The 20,594-nt window shown below is 37.3% G+C and overlaps 1 protein-coding gene across 4 annotated transcripts in view; it reads left to right on the top strand.

Moving 5' to 3' along the window:
• Window positions 1-20,524, top strand: part of TMLHE (trimethyllysine hydroxylase, epsilon) — an 81,445-nt gene extending 60,921 nt beyond the window's left edge. For 3 of the 4 annotated variants that reach the window (XM_081278414.1, XM_081278412.1, XM_081278411.1), the window contains 5 exons: window positions 933-1,212; window positions 3,230-3,349; window positions 6,373-6,609; window positions 18,584-18,722; window positions 19,739-20,524. In XM_081278414.1, the coding sequence (XP_081134540.1) occupies window positions 933-1,212; window positions 3,230-3,349; window positions 6,373-6,609; window positions 18,584-18,722; window positions 19,739-19,870 (908 nt within the window). In that variant the 3' untranslated portion in view covers window positions 19,871-20,524. Of the gene's footprint in view, window positions 1-932; window positions 1,213-3,229; window positions 3,350-6,372; window positions 6,610-18,376; window positions 18,539-18,583; window positions 18,723-19,738 lie in introns of those variants that run through there. The other variant, XM_081278413.1, reaches the window with a different exon arrangement.
• Window positions 20,525-20,594: the final 70 nt, after the last annotated feature.

Below are 20,594 nucleotides of genomic sequence, written 5' to 3'. Positions count from 1 at the left end.
CAGTGGTAAAGCGCTTGCCTAGCATGTGTGAGGCACTGGGTTCAATTCTCAGCACCGCATATAAATAAATAAATAAAACAAAGGTCCATCAACATCTAAGAAAATTTTAAAAAAAGAATTGTAATGCAAAAAAAAAAAGTACATGAGTACATGTATAAAGGTATGAATTAGCATGAACATACTTTATATACAAAGATATGAAAAAATATGCTCTATATGTGTAATAAGAATTGTAATGCATTCTGCTGTCATGTATTTAAAAAATAAAATCAATAAAACTAAAAAAAATAAAAAGAAAAAAGAAAAAACAAGAATTCCAAATCAGAAACACTTCTGGTCCCCAGGTATTTCAGATAAAGGATACTCAACACTAAATGACCTTTTCACCATCTGTAAAATAAAGATTAGTCCCATCTACCTCAAATATTCTGAGTTTGTAAGGTGGGAAATGGAGATTGGGAACAAGGGGAGACAGTGCAGAGTAGACTAACAACCTACTGGGATTATCATTCTTTGATGACTTAATAAATGTTCCAAAGGTCCTTTACTATGTAGCTAGAATTCCATAAACTTATTTGCCTTCTGGGAAGGTCTATTTGTTTATTCATTAATGTATTCATGCATACTACTCCACCCCAAAATATTTCTATCTGAAACACATTATAGCTGCTCATTTTACTTTGGTTTGATAAACAGTGCAATACTAGGTAATTGGTTGCTAAAAATTAACATCCTGCGCTAAGAGATATAGCTCAGTTGGTAGACTGCTTGCCATGCACAAGGCCCTGGATTCAATACCCTTGATAGAGTGCTTGCCATGCACAAGGATCTGGGTTCAATCCCCAGCACCATAAAAAAGAATTAATATCATTAACTAGTAAATTATTGGCAGTATTTAAAACTATTATTGTAATGTCTTTTTTCCCTAAAAGGGCCAGATGGTCATGTGACTAGATACGAATTGGATTGGCTAATGAAAAATAGCTATGAAGGACAGAAACAAAAGGTTATCCAGCCTAGAATATTATGGAATGCTGAAATCTACCAGCAAGCCCATGTTCCATCTATAGATTTCCAGAGTTTCTTAGAAACCAATGAGGGACTGAAGAACTTTCTACAAAACTTTCTGCTCTATGGAATTGCATTTGTAGAAAATGTTCCTGCCACTCAAGAACACACAGAGAAGTTGGCAGAAAGGATCAGCTTAATCAGGTAATTTATTAGTTTCCTGAAATCCACAATAATTAATTTCCAGAGTATGAACACTAATAAAAATATAAATGGTCTGGTCACCCTTGTTTTGAGTCCAGAATATTTTGTGTCCTGAATAAGGGGACTCCCACTTGCAGTGATTTACTTAAGGACTAGATATCTAATCTCTAAAGACACTTATGTGGTAAATATAATGAAGACTTTCAAATCACTGGAATAGTTTCTTGCCCTCTAGTCCTCAAAGTGATAGTTATCATTGTACACTAGAAAGAAAAATGTGAATAAAAAGAACTTGCTAGTAGTTTAAGTTCTACCATCAAGTACTTATATGACCATAGGCAAATTCATTCCAAAACACATAAATACCCTCTCATGTCCCCCACCATCCTCTGTTTTAACTTCTGTTCAAAATCAGTTTGAGCAACATGGTATCACAAGATAATCCAGTTTTGACCTTCTGTGATTCCTAGGGCTTGATTTAGAGATTGATTGTTAAAACACTATATAGCATTTAACCAGCACAATAATAACATCTATTATTTTAGTAATTCTTTTTTTTTAAAGAGAGAGAGAGAATTTTTTAATATTTATTTTTCAGTTTTCGGTGGACACAACATCTTTATTTTATTTTTATGTGGTGCTGAGGATTGAACCCAGCGCCCCGCGCATGCCAAGCAATTGCGTTACTGCTTGAGCCACATCCTCAGCCCAGTAATTCTTTTTTTTTAATATATTTTTAGTTGTAGTTGGACACAATATCTTTTATTTTTATGTGGTGCTGAGGATCGAACCCAGTGCCTCACACGTGCGAGGCGGGCGCTCTACCACTGAACTACAGCCCCAGCCCAATAGTAATTTTTATAATTGCATGCTTTATCTTCTTCTCTACTGTTGAGGCACCTGATGCTAAGATATATTGACTCGCCTGGGATTGCTCTGATACTAAGCAATAAAGCTAGGGTTTAAATACCTCAGGTTTCCTGATCCTAAATACAGTGATCTTTTCATTTCCCTTCTACATTTCTACCTGACATAGAGAATGATCTTACATAGTATTAAATGTGATATAAACCTACTTCATTATAATTAATACTCCTCTTTTATTTGATAAGACCCAGATGTAGTTCATTGCGTAGTAAATAATGCTGGATCATTTGCCTTATGCTAGTAGAACATAAATCAATAGCATTTATGAGCTATTCATTTGGAAACAGTTTGAGAACTTTCGAGTAAAAGAAACTATTCAGGTAAGCAGTAAATTGAGAAGGCTTTAGAACTTTTATAATCAAAAGGAAAAACATTTCCTGATGAGACTTGGAGAGTTTAGATAATGATGAACTCTGAGTGCTGAAGAATTAAAGTGACCTTTATTCATATCTGAGCCTACTAAGAAAATAATTACAAAAATCAAAATCTGTGATACATCCCTCAGAGAGAAATACAACACAAACAATATAGCATGTCTCACTAAATACTGATAACAAATTATCCTTTTTTTCCTTATTCCTCCATGATCAAAAGATCACTTCTACATCATATGAAGAATATGGAAACTCTTCAGTCAACCTTGAAAACTGAATTATCCAAGATATTAGAAAATTAACACTATTATTGAAAACTAAGAATATTAATAAAACACAACATTTATAAAAATTAACTTAAATAAATCACTTCTAGAAGCAGCTACATCTTCTTTTTCTATGAAAGGAAGGTAAGCACAGGGAATAACCTTGAATATGAAGGCTATTAAAAGTAGGCAGATAAACAAAGTGGATGACTCTCTAAGCTTTCAGAGTACATTATACTTCCACAGTTTCTCCTTCAACTTCCTAGAATATAAATCAGTGACAGAATTGTCAAGACTGGTGATGTATTTAACTGTCAATCTCACCTCATGGATGGCAATTTTGAACCAAAAATCATATTATTATTTGTGAGTAAAGTATTGGAAACAGTTTTAAAGACAAATAGAAAAATTTCAAATAGCTAATAAGTCTTCTTTTATTTCATTTCACAGAGAAACCATCTATGGGAGGATGTGGTATTTCACTTCAGACTTCTCGAGAGGTGACACTGCATACACCAAGCTAGCTCTGGATCGGCACACTGACACTACCTATTTTCAAGAGCCCTGTGGGTAGGTGTATTTAATTCTTACACAGTAGGATCTTTGATATCTGATGGTCTTAAGTAATTTCTTAATCATTTTCTATTCTATTTTAACCACCATCACATCTACTGCCTCGAATTTGCATAGCTTTCTTTCTCTTTCCATGGAAATAATCATTTTGAAATACACTAGCTTAGTCTTCTTTAGACTCATAGGAATAAAATTTTAGAGATTGCAATTCTACCTTATCACACAAATAGAGTCCTAATTTTGTTAAATTTATATTTTTAGTCAAAATAATTATAAATTATCAAAAAAGTATTGGCTAACCATTAGTTTTGTAATTTGTACAATTCTCTTGAATTCAAATCATGTTACAAGGGATCAGTCCTGTAAACAGTGATGTTTTGAGGATAGTATTAAGAAGAATTTGAATCTGCACTTGATCTTAATCAAGAGTTTAGGAAGCAATAAGAATTTGAACCTGATTTACAAGTCGGAGAGGATGAATGGCTAACAGTTTTTCCACATCAAATCAGTAGCTATTGAGACAAAGATGATAAATAGCATACTTAACTTTCCTACCATTTGCTACTTACTAGAGTCAACTCTGTGGTTTGTTATTTTGATATTATTTATCTTGCTTCTGCATTAGATGAACCTGAGACACAAAGGTATTTGTAAAGTGAGTATACATGTGACTTTATAATGATAGCATGAGAGGGTGATACTATTCAACTGATTATGGTTACATTGATTTGCTTTAAGGGTTTGAAAGTTGAAAATGTTTGGTTCAGGGAAAGAAGAATAAATCATCTTTTAGACATTCTGATCATTGTTATAAATATATCAAGAGACCAACAGCCCTGCATCTTCATTCTAGGAGATGTATAAGGAAGAAAGAGGAGTTGGAATGAGAAGCAGTTAGGCAGGGATTGAGATTCTAATACCGACTAACTCTTCCCTCTATGACTAACACCAGTAATAAGCAATTGTTTGTGCCTTTAATTTTACCTTTTTCAATTATCAGCAAAGATGAAGTAAATTAGCAATGTAGTAATGGTGGATAAGAGGTAAGGCTATGGTACTGACCAAACCTGGGTTTGCATACCAGCTTAAATATGTATCATTAGCTTTGTGATTGTACATAAGTAAGTTAATATCTCTATGTTTCAGTAATAAAACTTATCCATTAGTATTGCTAAGAGATTATATTTTATAATTAATTTAAAGCATTTAGCATACTTGTCAACATGTTAAGTGTTCAATAGATTAATTAGCTATTATCAATCAATCAATCAATCAATAATCAGTATCTTTGGTCATGCTTTGTCTCTGTCTTGAATGCTCTCTCCTCACTTCAATCTCATTCCAATAAAATTCTTCAATAAATAAATTTGCTATTATCATTATCATTTTAGTCATATTGTTATCATCTTTATCATTTGCATTGTTACATGCCTTGTCCTTTCTAAAGCTTATCTTTGCTCTGGATATCACTCTCTCCAGCATCCTTGAGAATTTCTCTTTCTTCAATCATAGCCTTTCCATACCTACTGACTTCTTCCTGATATCTTCTCTTCTTAAATATCCCTGCTTTTCTGGTCTTCCTCATGTGTATCTGACCATTTTTCCTCAGCCTCCTTTGCTGGCTGATTTTCCAGTATTCATACCCTAAATATTATTGTTCTTCAAGGATTTCTCTTTGTCCCTTTTTTCTTACTTGAAATGATCTCTCCAAATGACTTCTTTCATCTTCTTGCCTTTGTCACCTACAGACTACACAGTCTACCTCTGTTTACCTCTACTCTCGCCTTTAACTGGATACTAAATATTCCTGACCTATATGTTTCACAGAACGTTCAACATGGCAAGAACTGATATTTCTTATTTTAATTGTACTTCTGTTCATTTTCACTTTATTTTATTCTCTCCATTTTTCTTATTTTGCTTTGCAGTTTACTTTTTCTTATTTTTACCTATTTAATTATCATTGATTTTATTTCCCCTCATTAATTTGAAAATTCTACTTAGTGTAATAGTCACTTTCCCTTTCCCTGTTAAATGTTCAACCGAACTTCTTCAACCCTTCATACCTCCTCATTATCATGCAATTGTACATCTGCTTGCACTCTCTGTCTTAGTAAATACCATTATGATCTTGAAAGCTGCACAAGTGATAAACTAGGAGTCATTCTGTATTCTTGGTTGTCCTTCATCCTCCAAATGTTTTCCAAGTTTTTGTCATCTGCTTCCTGCCAGTCCATTTTTCATACCATCATCATAATGGTCTTTTAAAAATATTTTTAGTTGTAAATTGACATGATAACTTTATTTTATTTATCTATTTCTATGTGGTGCTGAGGATTGAACCCAGTGCCTCACACATGGGAGGCAAGTACTGTACCACTGAGCCACAACCCTAGCCCCATAATAGTCTTTTTAAAATGTTGATATGACCATAGAATTTCATAGCTTAAAATCACTCTGTTTCTCTGTTTGCCAATAGGAGCTTCTTACTATCTTTGTTGAATATACTTTGTTACTTTACATCAATATCTTTGTTCATGCTTTCTCTTTATCTGGAATGCTCTCTTTACTTCAATCTTATTCCGTATAATTCTTCCTCATTTTTAAGCCTAAGCAAACTCATCCATTTACTCCTTTCAAACATTTCATTGTACAATACTCCACTAAAGTAAATAATTATTTTTGATGGGTCTTGTATTTTATCATATACAACTTTAGTATAGTGTATTACTCATGCTTGTATTGTTATCAATATATCAAGATATATAGAGGCTTCAATATATGTTAGATATATTTAAAAGAAATCTGTAGCAACATTGTTTCACAACTCATTAATGATTAATATTACAAAAAAGTACAACTGGATGTGATGAAAAAACAACTAGGAATTCTGATTTCTTTCTTCAGGAAAAGAAAATGACACAAATGGGCTCAGTTATCATTTCTTATATAATGTTCTAGAATTTTGATGTGTTCTCTTCTATCCCACTGAATAGAAGAATTTTCTTTTCTCTCCTTAGCATTCAAGTATTTCACTGTCTTAAGCATGAAGGAACAGGTGGCAGGACACTGTTAGTAGATGGATTCTATGCAGCAGAACAGGTACTTCAAAAGGCACCTGAGCAATTTGAACTCCTCAGCAAAGTGCCATTGAAGCATGAATATATTGAAAATGTTGGAGAATGCCACAACCACATGATTGGAGTTGGGCCTGTCTTAAATATCTACCCATGGAATAAAGAACTTTATTTGATCAGGTGAGTACCAAATAACTATTCTCCAGTGTAATATATTTACCAAATATCAATGTTACAATGTAATGATAATTCCTAAATTCTTTCTATCTGCCATATTTTAATATCATTCTTCTATAGCTTTTCATTATACAACAATTTATATTCTTGTTATAATTCCCATGTAATAATAAAAAAGCCAACAGCATTTTGGGAAGGGGCAGGTATTAAAGGCTGAATTTTAAAAATGAAAATATCTATTGAAATAAAAAGTATCCCACTCATTTAATTGACCTCAGTAACCATGCAGATAGGGTACCCAAAGCCACGATGACAACATTTTTGTCTCTAGCCCAGATTTATGAAAGATCCTAACCAAAGTATCCAATTGTCTTCTGGATATCACCACTTAGGTATCTTGTAGAATCATAAATATGTCATATTCAAAACCGAACTCATCATCTCCATTCATTTTAATCCTTCCCTTCCACTTATTTCACACATTTCATTAAATGGCACCACCATCCACCAAGCTGCATAAACCAGAAGACAAAAGTCACCTTTAGTTTTTCCCTCTCCTTCACAGTATACAACCATCATCAACTCTGCCTCCTATTTTTTTCTCAAACATCCACTGTTTTGTATCCACAATGCCATGTTTTCTTGTGGGGCCACTGTTATCACTCTTCTATACCACTGCTAAAGTCTTGACTGGTCTCCTTGCTTCCACATGAGTTGCCTTCTATTAATTATTTGATCTATAACTAAAACAATTTTTCTAAAATATAACACTTATCTTTTCATTCCTGTGTTAAGTTCTGCTATTTCTCCTCAGTATCTTTCAGAGAAATACCAGGGTCATCCTCATGACTTATAGCGTTCTACATCATCTGATGCTTTTTTACTCTTTTAACATCATGCCATACAAGTCAGGTTTTACACATGTATTCTTCCCTGTGTATAGGTTTCTGTAGCCAATTATTTTCCATCTTACAACAAAGGTTTTTCTTATTCTGTTATACATTTGAATTGCCCTTCTTATCTTACGTATTACAAGCTAACTTCTATTGTGCATTAATTCACTTTACTCAACAAATATTTCTTGAGCATCTACCAAGACACAGGCACAATTCTTAACCCCAGACATGCAACTGTGATCAAAACACACAAAAACTGTGGCCCTCATAAACTTCTAATTCTTATAGCAGATAATTAATAAGTAAGCAAATATATGGTATATCCAATAATAAAGAATGTATAGAGTGCAAAGGCAAGGTCTGGGGACAAACTCAGTGGTAGAATGCTTTCCTACTATGTGCAAAGCCTTGGATTTAATCTCTAGTGGTGAAAAAAAATTCTTAGACTACAGAGGCAGTGTGGAGATAACTACAAAACTTGATACACATGACAAAGAGTACAGACTTGGTCATCAGAAAAACTTATGTGAAATGTTTTGTTTATTCAAATAACGTAATTCAAATCAAATAATTAAATAATATTTTTTTCTTATTACACATATACAGCACATATTTTCATATCTCTGGTTATATATAAAGTATGTCTTTTCAATGGCATGCTTATCCTGTATTCATCAGTTTCTAATTGCAATAATAACACCAGAAAAATTTTTTAAAAAAAAGTTGTTTCCCCTGCCTTTTGTCCTGGATTACAGAAGGAGCTATATTGATAATAATTCATTTTTTATCTTAAATACCTCTAGGAAATTCTCCCTCAATCATTTCTTGTGTACACACTGAGTAAAACAGTGAGTAGTTCTCAATAGTTTTTTACAACATTATTAATATTTTCAAACTTACAGAAAGGTTAAAAACATTTAATAGTGAAAAACCATATACCTACCACTTACATCCCACAATCAAGATATTACTATGCTAATTTTATCAACTGTCTCTCCATTTAGCCATTCGTCTATTCATCAATGTTAATCACATTAATGCATCTTAAAGTATGTTGCACATATGAGTACATATACCCCTAAGATACTTTAACATTTATATCAATTAGAGTTCAATATTTGTATACAATTTTGAGTTAAAATCTCTATGCAGTGATGGTTAAAATGTTAAGTATATACTTAAGACTGAAAGATGCATAAACCTATGTGACCCAAACTACTATCAATACATAAAATAATTTATCAGCTGGGCACAGAGGTACACACCTATAATCCCAGGAGCTAGAGAGGCTGAAGCACAAGGACGTTGACTTAAAAACCAGCTACAGCTAATCAACTCAGTGAGACCCTGTCTCTAAATAAAATATAAAATAGGGCTGGGGATGGGGCTCAGTAGTCAAGTGCCCCTGAGTTCAATCCCCCATGCCCCCCACAAAAAAACTTGAAATAATATATCACTACAGGAAGTACCTATACACTCCTTCTCAGTCAAACCCTGCACATATACATAAGGAAACCACAGTTTAACCATTTCACGATCATATATTAGTATTGCCTCTTCTGAACTAAATTGAATATTTGTGAATAAACATCTGATCTGTTTCCAGTCTGGTGATATTATGAATAAAAACTGCTATAAACAAACATCATGAAAAACTGATTTTGTGAATATATATTTTCAGTTCACTCAAGATAATTAATTACCTGGGAGTGGAACTGGTGGGTTACAGAACCTACAAGTGTTTCATTTCATAAGCAATTGCAACAAGTTTTACCAAAGCAGCTTTACCGTGTTACCACTGTCCCCAACAATGTATGAGAATTGTATCTGCTCCATGTCCTTGCCAATACTTGATGTTCTCAGCCTTTCAATTTCAGCCCTTATGAGGGGTACCTTCTTGGGGTATTGATTTGAATTTCTCTTGGTGACTAATGACGTTGAGCATCTTTTCATGTACTTATTGGCCACTCAAACATCTTTTTTTCCCAATTCTTTATTTTTAAATTGACAAATAGAAATTGTAAATATTGGTCATGTACAACGTGTTGTTTTGAAATGTGTTTACATTGTACAATGGCTAGATTGAGCTCACTGACAGATGCATTACCTCCCATAGTTATCATTTTCCTGTGGTGAGAATATGTAAAATCTACACTCATAGCAATTTTCAAATATGTAATACATTGGTGTTAGCTACACTTCCCATGTTACACAATAGAACTCCTCAGCGTCTTCCAGTCTCACTCAGATTTTGCATTCTTTGATCAACGTCTCTCCAAACCCTGCCCCTAAGCTTCTATTGCCATCTCCCACCTACTTTTATGAGTTAAAACATTTTTAGATTCCATGTATAAGTGAGATCATGTGGTATTTGTCTTTCTGTGCTGGCTTGTTTCACATAATGTTTTTCAGCAGTTCCATCCATGTTGTGTCAAGTGTAGAATTTCATTTGTGTGTGTGCGTGTGTGTGTGTGTGTGTGTGTGTGTGTGTGTGTGTGTGTGTGTCTGAATAGCATTCCATTGTGGATATGTACCATGTTTTCTTTATCCATTCATCCATTCTTTGGTATCCAGCTTGACTCCATATCTAAGCTACTGTGAGCAATTCAACAATAGACAAGAGCATACAGGTATCTCTTTGGTATGCTAATATCATCTCCTTTGGAAATATAACCAGAAGTGGGATAGCTGGATCATAGGGTAGATTTGTTTTTAATTTTTAGAGGAATCTCCATATTGTTCTACATAATTGCTGTAAATAATTTACACCAGCCAACAGTAATATAGAGGTTCCTTTTTTTTTCCCCCCTGTGGTACTGAGGATTGAACCCAGGGCCTTGCACATGCTAGACAAGCGCTCTATCATTGAGCCACAACCCCAGCCCAGGAGTCCCTTTCTCTGCATGTCCTCACCAGCATTTGTCCCCTTTTGTCTTTTTGCTAATAGCCATTCTAACTGGAGCAAGATGGTATCTCACTGTGGTTTTGATTTTCACTTCCCTGATGATTAGTGGTGCTAAGCCTTTCCTATACCTGTTGGCCATTTGTGTATCTTCCTTTGAGGAATGTCCATGCAGGTCTATTACCCATTCTTTAATCCATTACTTGCTGTTTTGCTAATGAGTTGTTTGAGTTCCTTATATATTATGGGTATTAACCCTTTGTCAGGTATATAGTTTGCAAATATTTTTTTCTCCATTCTGTAGGTTGTCTCTTTACTCTGTTGATTGTTTCCCTTGCTGCCTGTACTTTTCTTTGATACATGATTTTTAAAAATTATTGATTCAATCTCAATGCTCATTATTGATCTCTTCAGGTTTTTTATTTATTCATGATCAAATCTTGGTAAGGTGTGTGTGTCCAGGAATTTACCAATTGGTTCCAGATTATCAAATTTCTGGCATATAATTGTTCATAATACTTGCTAATATAAATCCTTTGTATTTCTTCGGTGTCAGTTCTAATTTCTCCTGTTTCATCTCTAACTTTATTTGAGTCTTCTTTTTCCCTAATTAGTCCAGCTGAGAGCTTGCCAATTTTGTTTACCTTGTCAGAGAATCAGCTCTTCATTTTGTTGATCTTTTGTAATTTTATCTCTATTTCATTTATTCCTGCTCTGATCTTTATTATTTCTATCCTTTTACTAATTTTGGGTTTGTCTTGTTTTTCTAGTTCTTTGAGGTGTGTGATAGGTCATTTGTATGAGGTCTTTTCTGCTTTTCTAAAAAAAAAAATTAGTTGTAGATGGACACAATACCTTTATTTTATCCACTTATTTTTTACGTGGTGCTGAGAATCGAACCCAGTGCCTCACATGTGCTAAGGGGCTGCTTCACCACTGAGCCCCAGCCCCAGCCCCAGACCACCTTTCTGATTTTTTGATGTAGGTGTCAACTGCAATACACTTCTCTCTTAGTAGTGCTTTTGTCATATCTCATAGATTTTGGTATTTGTGTTTCCATTTTTATTTCTTTGAAGAAATTTTAAAATTTCCTTTTTAATTCCTTCCTTGACCCATTGGTTGTTCAGGAGTGAGTCGTTTAATTTCTGTGTTTGTACAGTTTCCAAAGTCTTCCTTGTTATTGGTTTCTAATTTTGTTGCCCTGTAATCAGAAAAGATGCTTGATATGATATCAATGTTTCAGCAGTACAGGGTGCCCCATGTCCAGGTTTGTCCCAAATCCACAGTTGGTTTGTTGTCTGTCATGAACTTGCAGAGTGTCTGAGAAGAATAGTCTGAACTTGCTAGCATCCACCTGTGACAAAGTTAGGCTCACATACCTCATTCACATTCACTGTACTTTGTTAAAGTACCATGTGATTCTGCCAGGATTTGGGCCTCACTGTGAAGTCAATAACCCCAGGCTCCTATGCCAAAACTTGGCACCTACCTCCCTTTTCTTTCCCCCAGCAGACAATTACTCTCTCCATGTTGTGCTTCCTGGGGTTGAGGGAGGAAAGGGTGGACAGTCCCATGCTCACCAACGCTACAATGCTGGATAACATCTGGAGCCCACAACCTGCTGAGACCAACCCAACATTGGGGTAGGACCAAGACTCACTCTGCTATGCGCTTTCTACTGCTGTGGCATACTCATGGCCCAAGACCACTGCAACAGGTCACAGGTGATGTTGGCCAAAATAGAGGTCTGATTAGTAGGGGCTGAGTCTACGCTGGCATTGGGGTGGGTCCAGAGGCTCTGTTTTCAGGCAGTGGCCTGGGGGTGGATGCTCTTAGGATCTTCTCAGTGTCGGTTTCACAAGCCTGGCACTGAGTTCCAAGACACGGTCCTGTGCTCCCTTTCCTGCCCTGTCTTTCAGAGGAAGTGGTTTTGCTTCTCACTCTGCTGCCCAAGGTTGGGGTAGTGTTGGTGGGGCAGTCCCTTGGATGTCCAAGCTGATCCTAAGCTGGACCACACTTGGGTTATTTTAGTCAGCTTTTTCACTGCTGTGACTAAAGGGCCCAACAAGAACAACTGTAGAAGAGGAAAAGTTTATTTGGGGGCTCACGGTTTCAGAGGTCTTAGTCGACAGAAGGCCGGCTGCATTCCCCGGGGCTCAAGGTGAGGTAAGGCATCATGGCAGAAGAGAGTGGGAGAGGGAAGCAGCTCACATGGTGATCAGGAAGCAGAGAGAGAGAGAGTCCACTCTCCAGATACAAAATATATACCCCACAGCTATACCTCAATTCCCGCCTCCTCCAGCCTCACCCTACCACTTCAGTTACCACTCAGTTAATCCGGATCAGGGGATTAATTCACTGGTTGGGTTAAGGTTCTCACAACCCAACCATTTCTCCTCTGAACCTTCGTGCACTGTCTCACACCTGAGCTTTTGGGAGACACCTCACTTCCAAACCAAAACATGGGTCTTTCAGATGCAGGGATCTGCACTGTTTAAGGGGTGCAACAACTATCATGCCACAGATGACAGTGATGTGGGCTGAAACGAGTTTGTCCCGAAGATGCCAGGGTTCCGGTCTAGAGCTCCATCTGAGAGCTCTGGCCTGGGTATAGGAGGCCTCTGTTTTCTCCCTGGTGCTGGGTCTCATGGCTGTGGACCAGCCACTGAGTTCAAAGTCTTGTGCTAGTTGCTCTGTCCTGTTCTCCAGGAGGTGGAGTCTTGGTACTTTTTCTGCTGCCTAAGGCTGGAGGAGCGGTAGTGGAAACAATCCCTTGGCCTCTTTGGCTAACCCAATTCCAGCAACTCAGTTTATGGGGACTGCTAGCCTTGGGACAGGAATCATGGGGCTCTGCCAGGTTTCACCTTGGCAGGACTAGTAGTAGGTTTCAAGTCTAAGATCTGGACTTAAGTCCCTCTCCCTCCTCCAAGTGGGAGGCTTCTCTCCCTATGTTGCACTGTTTGAAGTTGGGGTAGGAGTGATGCAGGCAACTCTTTCCTTCCTGCCTTCTTTGACACATCTTCTTATAACTAAACCTAGCACTGTGGTTTTATGGTGTCTCAGCTGGCTTCCTTAGCTCTTGTGAAGGTAGTTTGGTGCATAAACAGCTGTTTAAATTTGTGGCTCCTTTAGGGAGATGATCACTGGACATCTTACTCAGCTACCAACCTTGCACTCCTGGCATAAGCCCTACTTGCATATATTAACACGCGCACACGCACACAACATGTGCGCGCACACACACACACGTTGTATATTGATGGTGTCAGTCCAGTTAGGAGATACGTACTACACGGTAACTTAAACAGGGAATATTAATATAAAGAATTGGGGGTGCTGAGGTTGTGGCTCAGCGGTAGAGCGCTCGCCTAGCACTTGCGAGGCCCTGGGTTCGATCCTCAGCACCACATAAAAATAAATAAATAAATAAATAAATAAATACACGCATTATGTCAAACTACAACTAAAAAATAAATATTTTTTAAAAAGGGGGCTGGGGATGTGCCTCAAGCGGTAACGGGCTCGCCTGGCATACACGGGGCGCTGGGTTCGACCCTCAGCACCACATAAAAATAAAATAAAGATGTTGTGTCCACCGAAAACTGAAAAATAAATATTAAAATAAAATTCTCTCTCTTCTCTTTATTTATTTGTTTTTTAGGTGTAGATGGACACAACACATTGCCTTTATTTTTATGTGGTGCTGAGGATCGAACCCGGGTCCTGCCCGTGCTAGGTGAGCGCTCTACCGCTGAGCCACAATCCCAGCCCCGTCTCTCTTCTCTCTCTCTCCCTCCCTCTCTTTAAAAAATGGGGGGGGGGGCTGGGGATGTGGCTCAAGTGGTAGCGTGCTCACCTAGCATGTGTGAGGGGCACTGGGTTCAATTCTTAGCACCCCATAAAAATTAAAAAAAGATATTGTGTCCACCTAAAACTAAAAAAAATATATTAAAAAAAAGAATTGGGAACTGTGGCAAAATAGTGAGTGTGCAAAATAGAAATAGTGAGCACAAAAGGAAAATCAGTATAGTGCCCTAGGGCTGAGGCCAAATAGGTAAGGAAGGATAAACCTGGATAAACTTGGAAGGGGTTCAGACCTTCAAGAATGAGTGGCGTGCTTCAGCCACCTGGTAGCAGAGCCGTTTCCTTGTTTGGCCAGGCCGAATCTGACCTGGAGTTTCTGAGCAAACAACAGACCACCCTCTGGAACGGAGGGAGGGAGGCAGGCAATTAGCAACTGATAGCCTGAGTGCGTCATGGAAGTCCGGGTGTCCATGAGAGCAGGAAGACTTCAGAGCACATGGGTTGCACGAGGTGGGTGTGAGGAGTGAGAACTTGCAGAAAGAATGTCTTCTCAGTGTGTATCACTGCAGATGTAGGAGGCTAGTGTGCAGGTCAAGAAGGGGCTTGCCCAGAGAGTCTGAGCAGGTAAGGTTACACACAGCAGTTGTAGATAGGCAGCTGCATGCAGGATATGATGTGGGCTCTGGTTTATCATGTCAAGAGGCCTATGGAAAGGTTATCACCACACTGAAGCTACAAAGTGGCAGAGGGACCAAATTCTGACTGAGAGGCTGAAGTTGCCTCTACCAGACGTCTTCACACTCACAGTACAGAACCCAGCCAGGGCCAGAAACAGCAGGAAAAGGTCTTCCTCTTTCAGCATCCTTGCGGCACTCTCTTCAGAGAAAGCTTAACATTGTGCTTACTATAAAGGAAGGGGGATTCTTATATATCAAGAGCATACAGAAAGGTACATTGGGAACTGAGAGGCAATGAATTGGTAACTTGACGTATACATAGCTGGTTTGAGTTTAATAAGTGATAACTTCACATCCAGATTCCAGGGGATATTGGTCTCCAGTTTTCTTATAATGAGTTTTGTCACATTTTGGTATCATCCTGACCTGGCAAAATTCAGTTTCCCAAAGAGTTTGTGCAATAATGCTGCATTCTTAAATTGTAAGGGTGCTCCATCTGATTACAGTGCCCATCATCTTTTGTTTATACCATAATTCTCAAATATTTGTTAGAGTTTACCAGGGAAATTCTCTAAAAATGGAGTTTACTTCTGGGGAGAGTTTTGGATATTAAATTTAACCTTTCTTCATCTATAGAGAGCTAGTAAGATTTTTGTTTTACCTTTAGTTGGTGGCTCTTTCCAGAAATTTGTACATTTTATCTAAGTTTTCAAATTTGTAGTCATAAATTCATTCATGATATTTTTCTTATTATTTTCACATCTATAGATTCTTTAGTAATTCCAGATTCTTTATATTGGTAAATCTCACTCTATGTTTTTCTTTTTCCTGTTCAGACTAAGAATTTTTCAATTTGTTTGGTCACTTCAAATAGCCATCTTTTTGTTCTAATCCATCAAATACATCTTCTATTCAATCACTGAGCTCTCTTTACTTGGAAAATATATCAACTAATAAGAGGGATGGCTTTTTGTATCAAATAAATTATTGCTTTGTTTTCTTTCCCTCACTCCCAGGCCTCTATTGCCTCACATCAAAACAGGAAAAAGAAAAGAAAAGTTACACAATAATATGATGGCATCACTTTGTGCAAAAGCCCAGGAATAGTCTTATTTTAATCAAAAGAACATTACACAGCTATTTGCTAGTTTGTAATAGACTTTACTGGATGCTTCCTGCTAGTGGCCTTAGAAAACAACATCATCTAATATAAAAAGTTTAATACTAGATTCCATGTGGCCTTGAGCAAATCACAGAGCTTTGTCACTATTTTTTCTTATTTATAAAGTAAGATAATAATAGCTGTACTACTTGCCTCATAGGAATATAACATAGAGGGTCAATAAGATATTACATATGAAAATGTTCATAAACTATATATCTCCGTTTGAAGCCAAGAGATTGCAGTTGTGATCCATTAAAAAAGTTATCTTTAGGAAAAAATGTACACAGAAATTACATTGGATTTCTGTTCTCAGGTACAAACAATGAGTCAAACTATTAGGGAAACCTGATTTTAAAACCTCTCTGCTACTTATGAGCCCTGTGGCACATTTAATTTAACTTTCAAGTTTCCTTGCATGTAAAAGGAAGTTAATGACACCTTCCCTTCTGAAATGTCAAAAGGAGTGAATGAAATATTTGTGGAAGTACCTAGCACAGCACTGGAAGCTTCTGGAAGTAAAAATGGGGGATCAAGACTCTGGTGGAGACTATGCTTCCACACCCTATTCTCCCTCTGGGCATAGCTCTTCCAAGCCTGGGAGGAAGCACTGTTACATTCTTTCATTTGATTTTCATAGTATCCCTATGGGATCCACTAAGCAGGTGTTACTATGCTCATTTTACATATGAGAAAACTAAGAATACTGGCTTTGATTGTGCTCTGTACTAAAACCAATAAACACTGTCTGATACCCAAGAAGAGAACCATTGGATGTTTATTTCTCTTTGCAAAGAACATCTTTGGCAGTGTCTGCTAAAGCTGAGCATACCCATACTTATGACCCAGAAATTCCATTCTTAAGATTATATCAAACAGAAGTGAATATAGATGTTCACCAAAAGACAATGGAATAGAATGTTCAAAGCAGTAGTATTTGTAGTGCTTCCAAACTGGAAATTACTCAAATATTCACCAACAGTACAATGGATAAATAAATTGTGCTGTGCTCACAAAATCAAATGCTATACAGCACCAAGGATGAATAAACGACTGCTGAACAATGCTGTCCTTTAATATTAAATGAAAGAAACAAGACACAAAAGACTAGATATGTAGAAATGTGTGAAGATGCATGTAGAAACATATAGATGTCAATGTGTGTGTAGTAGATATGATGATTCCATTTATATAAAGTTTTGTTTTTCATAAACAGCAAATACTTATCTTTGGCAACAGAAGTTGGGATAGTAGTTACCCTTGGGTAGGAGAAAGAGTGTGACTGGAGAGGGCCATGAGGAAAGGTTATGGGCTTCTAGTTAATTACTTATTTATATGGATGGTAGCGATAGAGATATGATCCCATCATGAAATTCATCATTATTTGTCTGCTTTTGTGTGTTTGTGTGTGTGTGTGTGTGTGTGTGTATGTGTGTGTATTATACTTCAATAAAAAGTTAATTTGCCTTAGCCAAAACAGAAATCCATTATCTCAGCTAGGGTTTTCCACTGGCTTCCCATGGTGCTCACAAAAAATCCAAAGTCCTTACTGTGGCCTGCATGGTTACACATCATCTGACCCCTGGCAATTTCCTTTGTATCACTTCCTCCACTGTTATTCCCCTTGCTTACTCACCACCAGCCATGTGACCTTCTTGCTGATCTGCAAACACAATAAAATGCCTTTCCACCCCAAGGCTTTGTACTTGCTATTCCCTCTGCCTGGAATGTTCTTCCCTTAGCTGGTTGAATTGCTGGTCTCTCATCATTCAGGTACCAGCTCCAATGTCACTTCAAAAAATCCTTCACTCAGCACTCCATCTGAAATAGATTTCCCAGGCATGCTTAAACATATAACACCAATTTTTCTTCCTACCATCTGCAACTAGCTGAAATTATTTATATATTTATTTCTAGTTTATCGTTTATCTTCCTCGAGAGAACATAAGGGGATCATGTCTGCCATGTTCATCATTGTGTGTTTAGTGCCTAACACACTTTCTAGCTTGTAGCACATGCTCATATAAATGTTAGTATTTAATGAATTAATTAAGATCTTTGGGTGAACTGTCCAGTAGCTACTATAGCTGGCATCTCTCTCACAAAGGGAGACACATGAGAAGTTATAAGTCATTGAAAAGAAAGCTTTGTTAATACAGCCTACCATGCCTATCTCAGCTTGACGAGGGGCAAGCTCAAATCTTTCCCCAATGCTTCCATGAGCTTTGACCAATAAGGACGTACTCTATGAAATATGCTTTAGATAAAACATCATATCTTAAGATGGGGAAAAACCAACTGGAACTTAACTTCTATCCCCTATCCCCAGGTTCTCCAGAGAGAAACAAAATATGATCAGCAGGCAGAAGAGCTCCTCTCTCCAATCCTGTGCATCTAAGAGAATGTTGACATATTGTCAGCTCATCTGCAGAACAAGTAGTGAATGCAGAGAAAACCATTATATAAAGTAGTTCAATAAACAACAGATGTCTTTATTGTGTGTTTGAGATCTTTCTTTCTCACAATTCCACGTTAGGTACAACAACTATGACCGAGCTGTCATCAATACTGTGCCTTATGATGTCGTTCATCGTTGGTATACAGCACACCGGACTCTAACAATTGAGTTGAGGAGACCTGAGAATGAGCTTTGGGTCAAACTAAAGCCTGGGAGGGTATGTCCTAAACTCTAAAGATATCAAATAAGCTTGTTACACAGAAGCAGTGAAGAAAGCCAGGCATGGTGGCACAAACCTGTAATCCCAGTGACTCTGGAGGCTGAGGCAGGAGGACTGTAAGTTCAAGGCCAGCCTCAGGAAGTTAGTGAGACCCTGTCTCAAAAATTTAAAAACTGGTGGGCTAGGGTTTAGCACAGTGGTAGAGTGCTTGCCTAGCATGTGTGAGGCACTGAATTCAATCCTCAGCACCACATAAAAATAAGTAAAACAAAGGTAAAAAAAAAATCCTTTAAAAAAATGAAAAGGGCTGGGGATGGAGCTCAGTGGTAAAGCAGCCCGGGTTCAATCCCTAGTACCAAAAAAATTTAAAAAATGGAAATAAAAATAAACAAATCAATCAATAATGGTACTTGTTTAGTATGTGTCGTGTTGTTGCAAAGGAAACAGAGGGGGGAAAAAAAAGTCCTAGGTGCTGGCTGTGGTCCTGCCACTCACTCACTGAATGACCTGGGAGCAGGCCCCACCCCATCTCTGACATCTGTGACTCTATGTGAATGACGATGGGTTTTAACTGCATGATCCCTGAGTCCCTCCACCTTCATGATTCCATTTTTTTTCATCTTTATTTCCTCTGGATGGAGAATATCTTCATAAAACATAATAAAATAGCTTAACCCTTTGAGAAAGTATAGAGTGAGAAGTAGAAAAGAAAACGAAAGAATCGAATTACATGATTTGCTTTGAAAAGAGGACAATTATTCAAGAAACACAAACCCCTCAAGTGCAGAGCCCATTTATTACCTACTATTGCCTTTGCAACTTCCATTTATCCTGCTACAGGGTTACACCCGTCTGGGCTTCCAAAAGTCTGCTTAATTTAAAAATAAAAATATCGCACAAAATATAACCATAGAACCACCTAACGCTTTGTTTTTTAAATGATCTCTTCTGATTTAGGGTTCTTTGGGTTTACGCTTGTTCTGATGATGTTTTCTCTTTTTATTCATTCACAGGTCCTATTTATAGACAACTGGAGAGTCCTACATGGCAGGGAATCCTTCACTGGCTACCGCCAACTGTGTGGCTGCTACTTAACAAGAGATGATGTCTTAAATACTGCTCGTCGCTTGGGGCTCCAGGCTTAAATTTGACAGCATTGGGATTAAGAACATACCTGCCACCTTGGCTACCAGAATTTCATATCAGCAGAATAATATTGTGTGAAAATCTACTTCATATTGTCTCTCTATCCCATCCCATGAAACAGAAGCGGCCCCTTTCTCTAGCATGGGAACATGTTACAGAGAGGGGGGCTTCTGTCAACCATCTAGTGGGATAGATCTTTCCCCCAAGCTATAACATGAGCTCACATTTTCTAAACCTTTTTAGATAATTTTGGTAACTATACTTCAGAAACATAGAGAATTCCTTTGATTCTCCATATTGAAATCAAAGCAATACTGAGTAGGTAAATTTTCCTTCTGACTAGGACAGTTAGAATGAAATCCATTCTAGAAATAACACTGATAAATCAACAATTCACCTAAATTTTGGTCTTAATATCCACAAGGGAGAACATGTGGTACTTGTTTTTCTATCTGATCCACTTCCCTTAACATAATGTCCTCTAATCCCATCTATTTTTATACGAATGATAGGATTCTTTTATGACTGGATAGTATTCCATTGCACATATGTATGGCATTCCCTTTACCCATTCATCTGTTCATGGGCATCTAGGTTGATTCCATATCTTGGCTATTGTGAATAATGCAGCAATAAACGAGACCATGCTAGGATCTCTTTGGTGTGCTCATAATAATTTCCTTTGGATACATGCCCAGAAGTGAGGTAGCTGCATCATATGGG

Source organism: Spermophilus citellus (assembly GCF_964194105.1).
Source record: "Spermophilus citellus genome assembly, chromosome: X".
NCBI classification, from domain to species: domain Eukaryota; kingdom Metazoa; phylum Chordata; class Mammalia; order Rodentia; family Sciuridae; genus Spermophilus; species Spermophilus citellus.
This window is presented reverse-complemented; position numbering and strand designations above follow the sequence as displayed.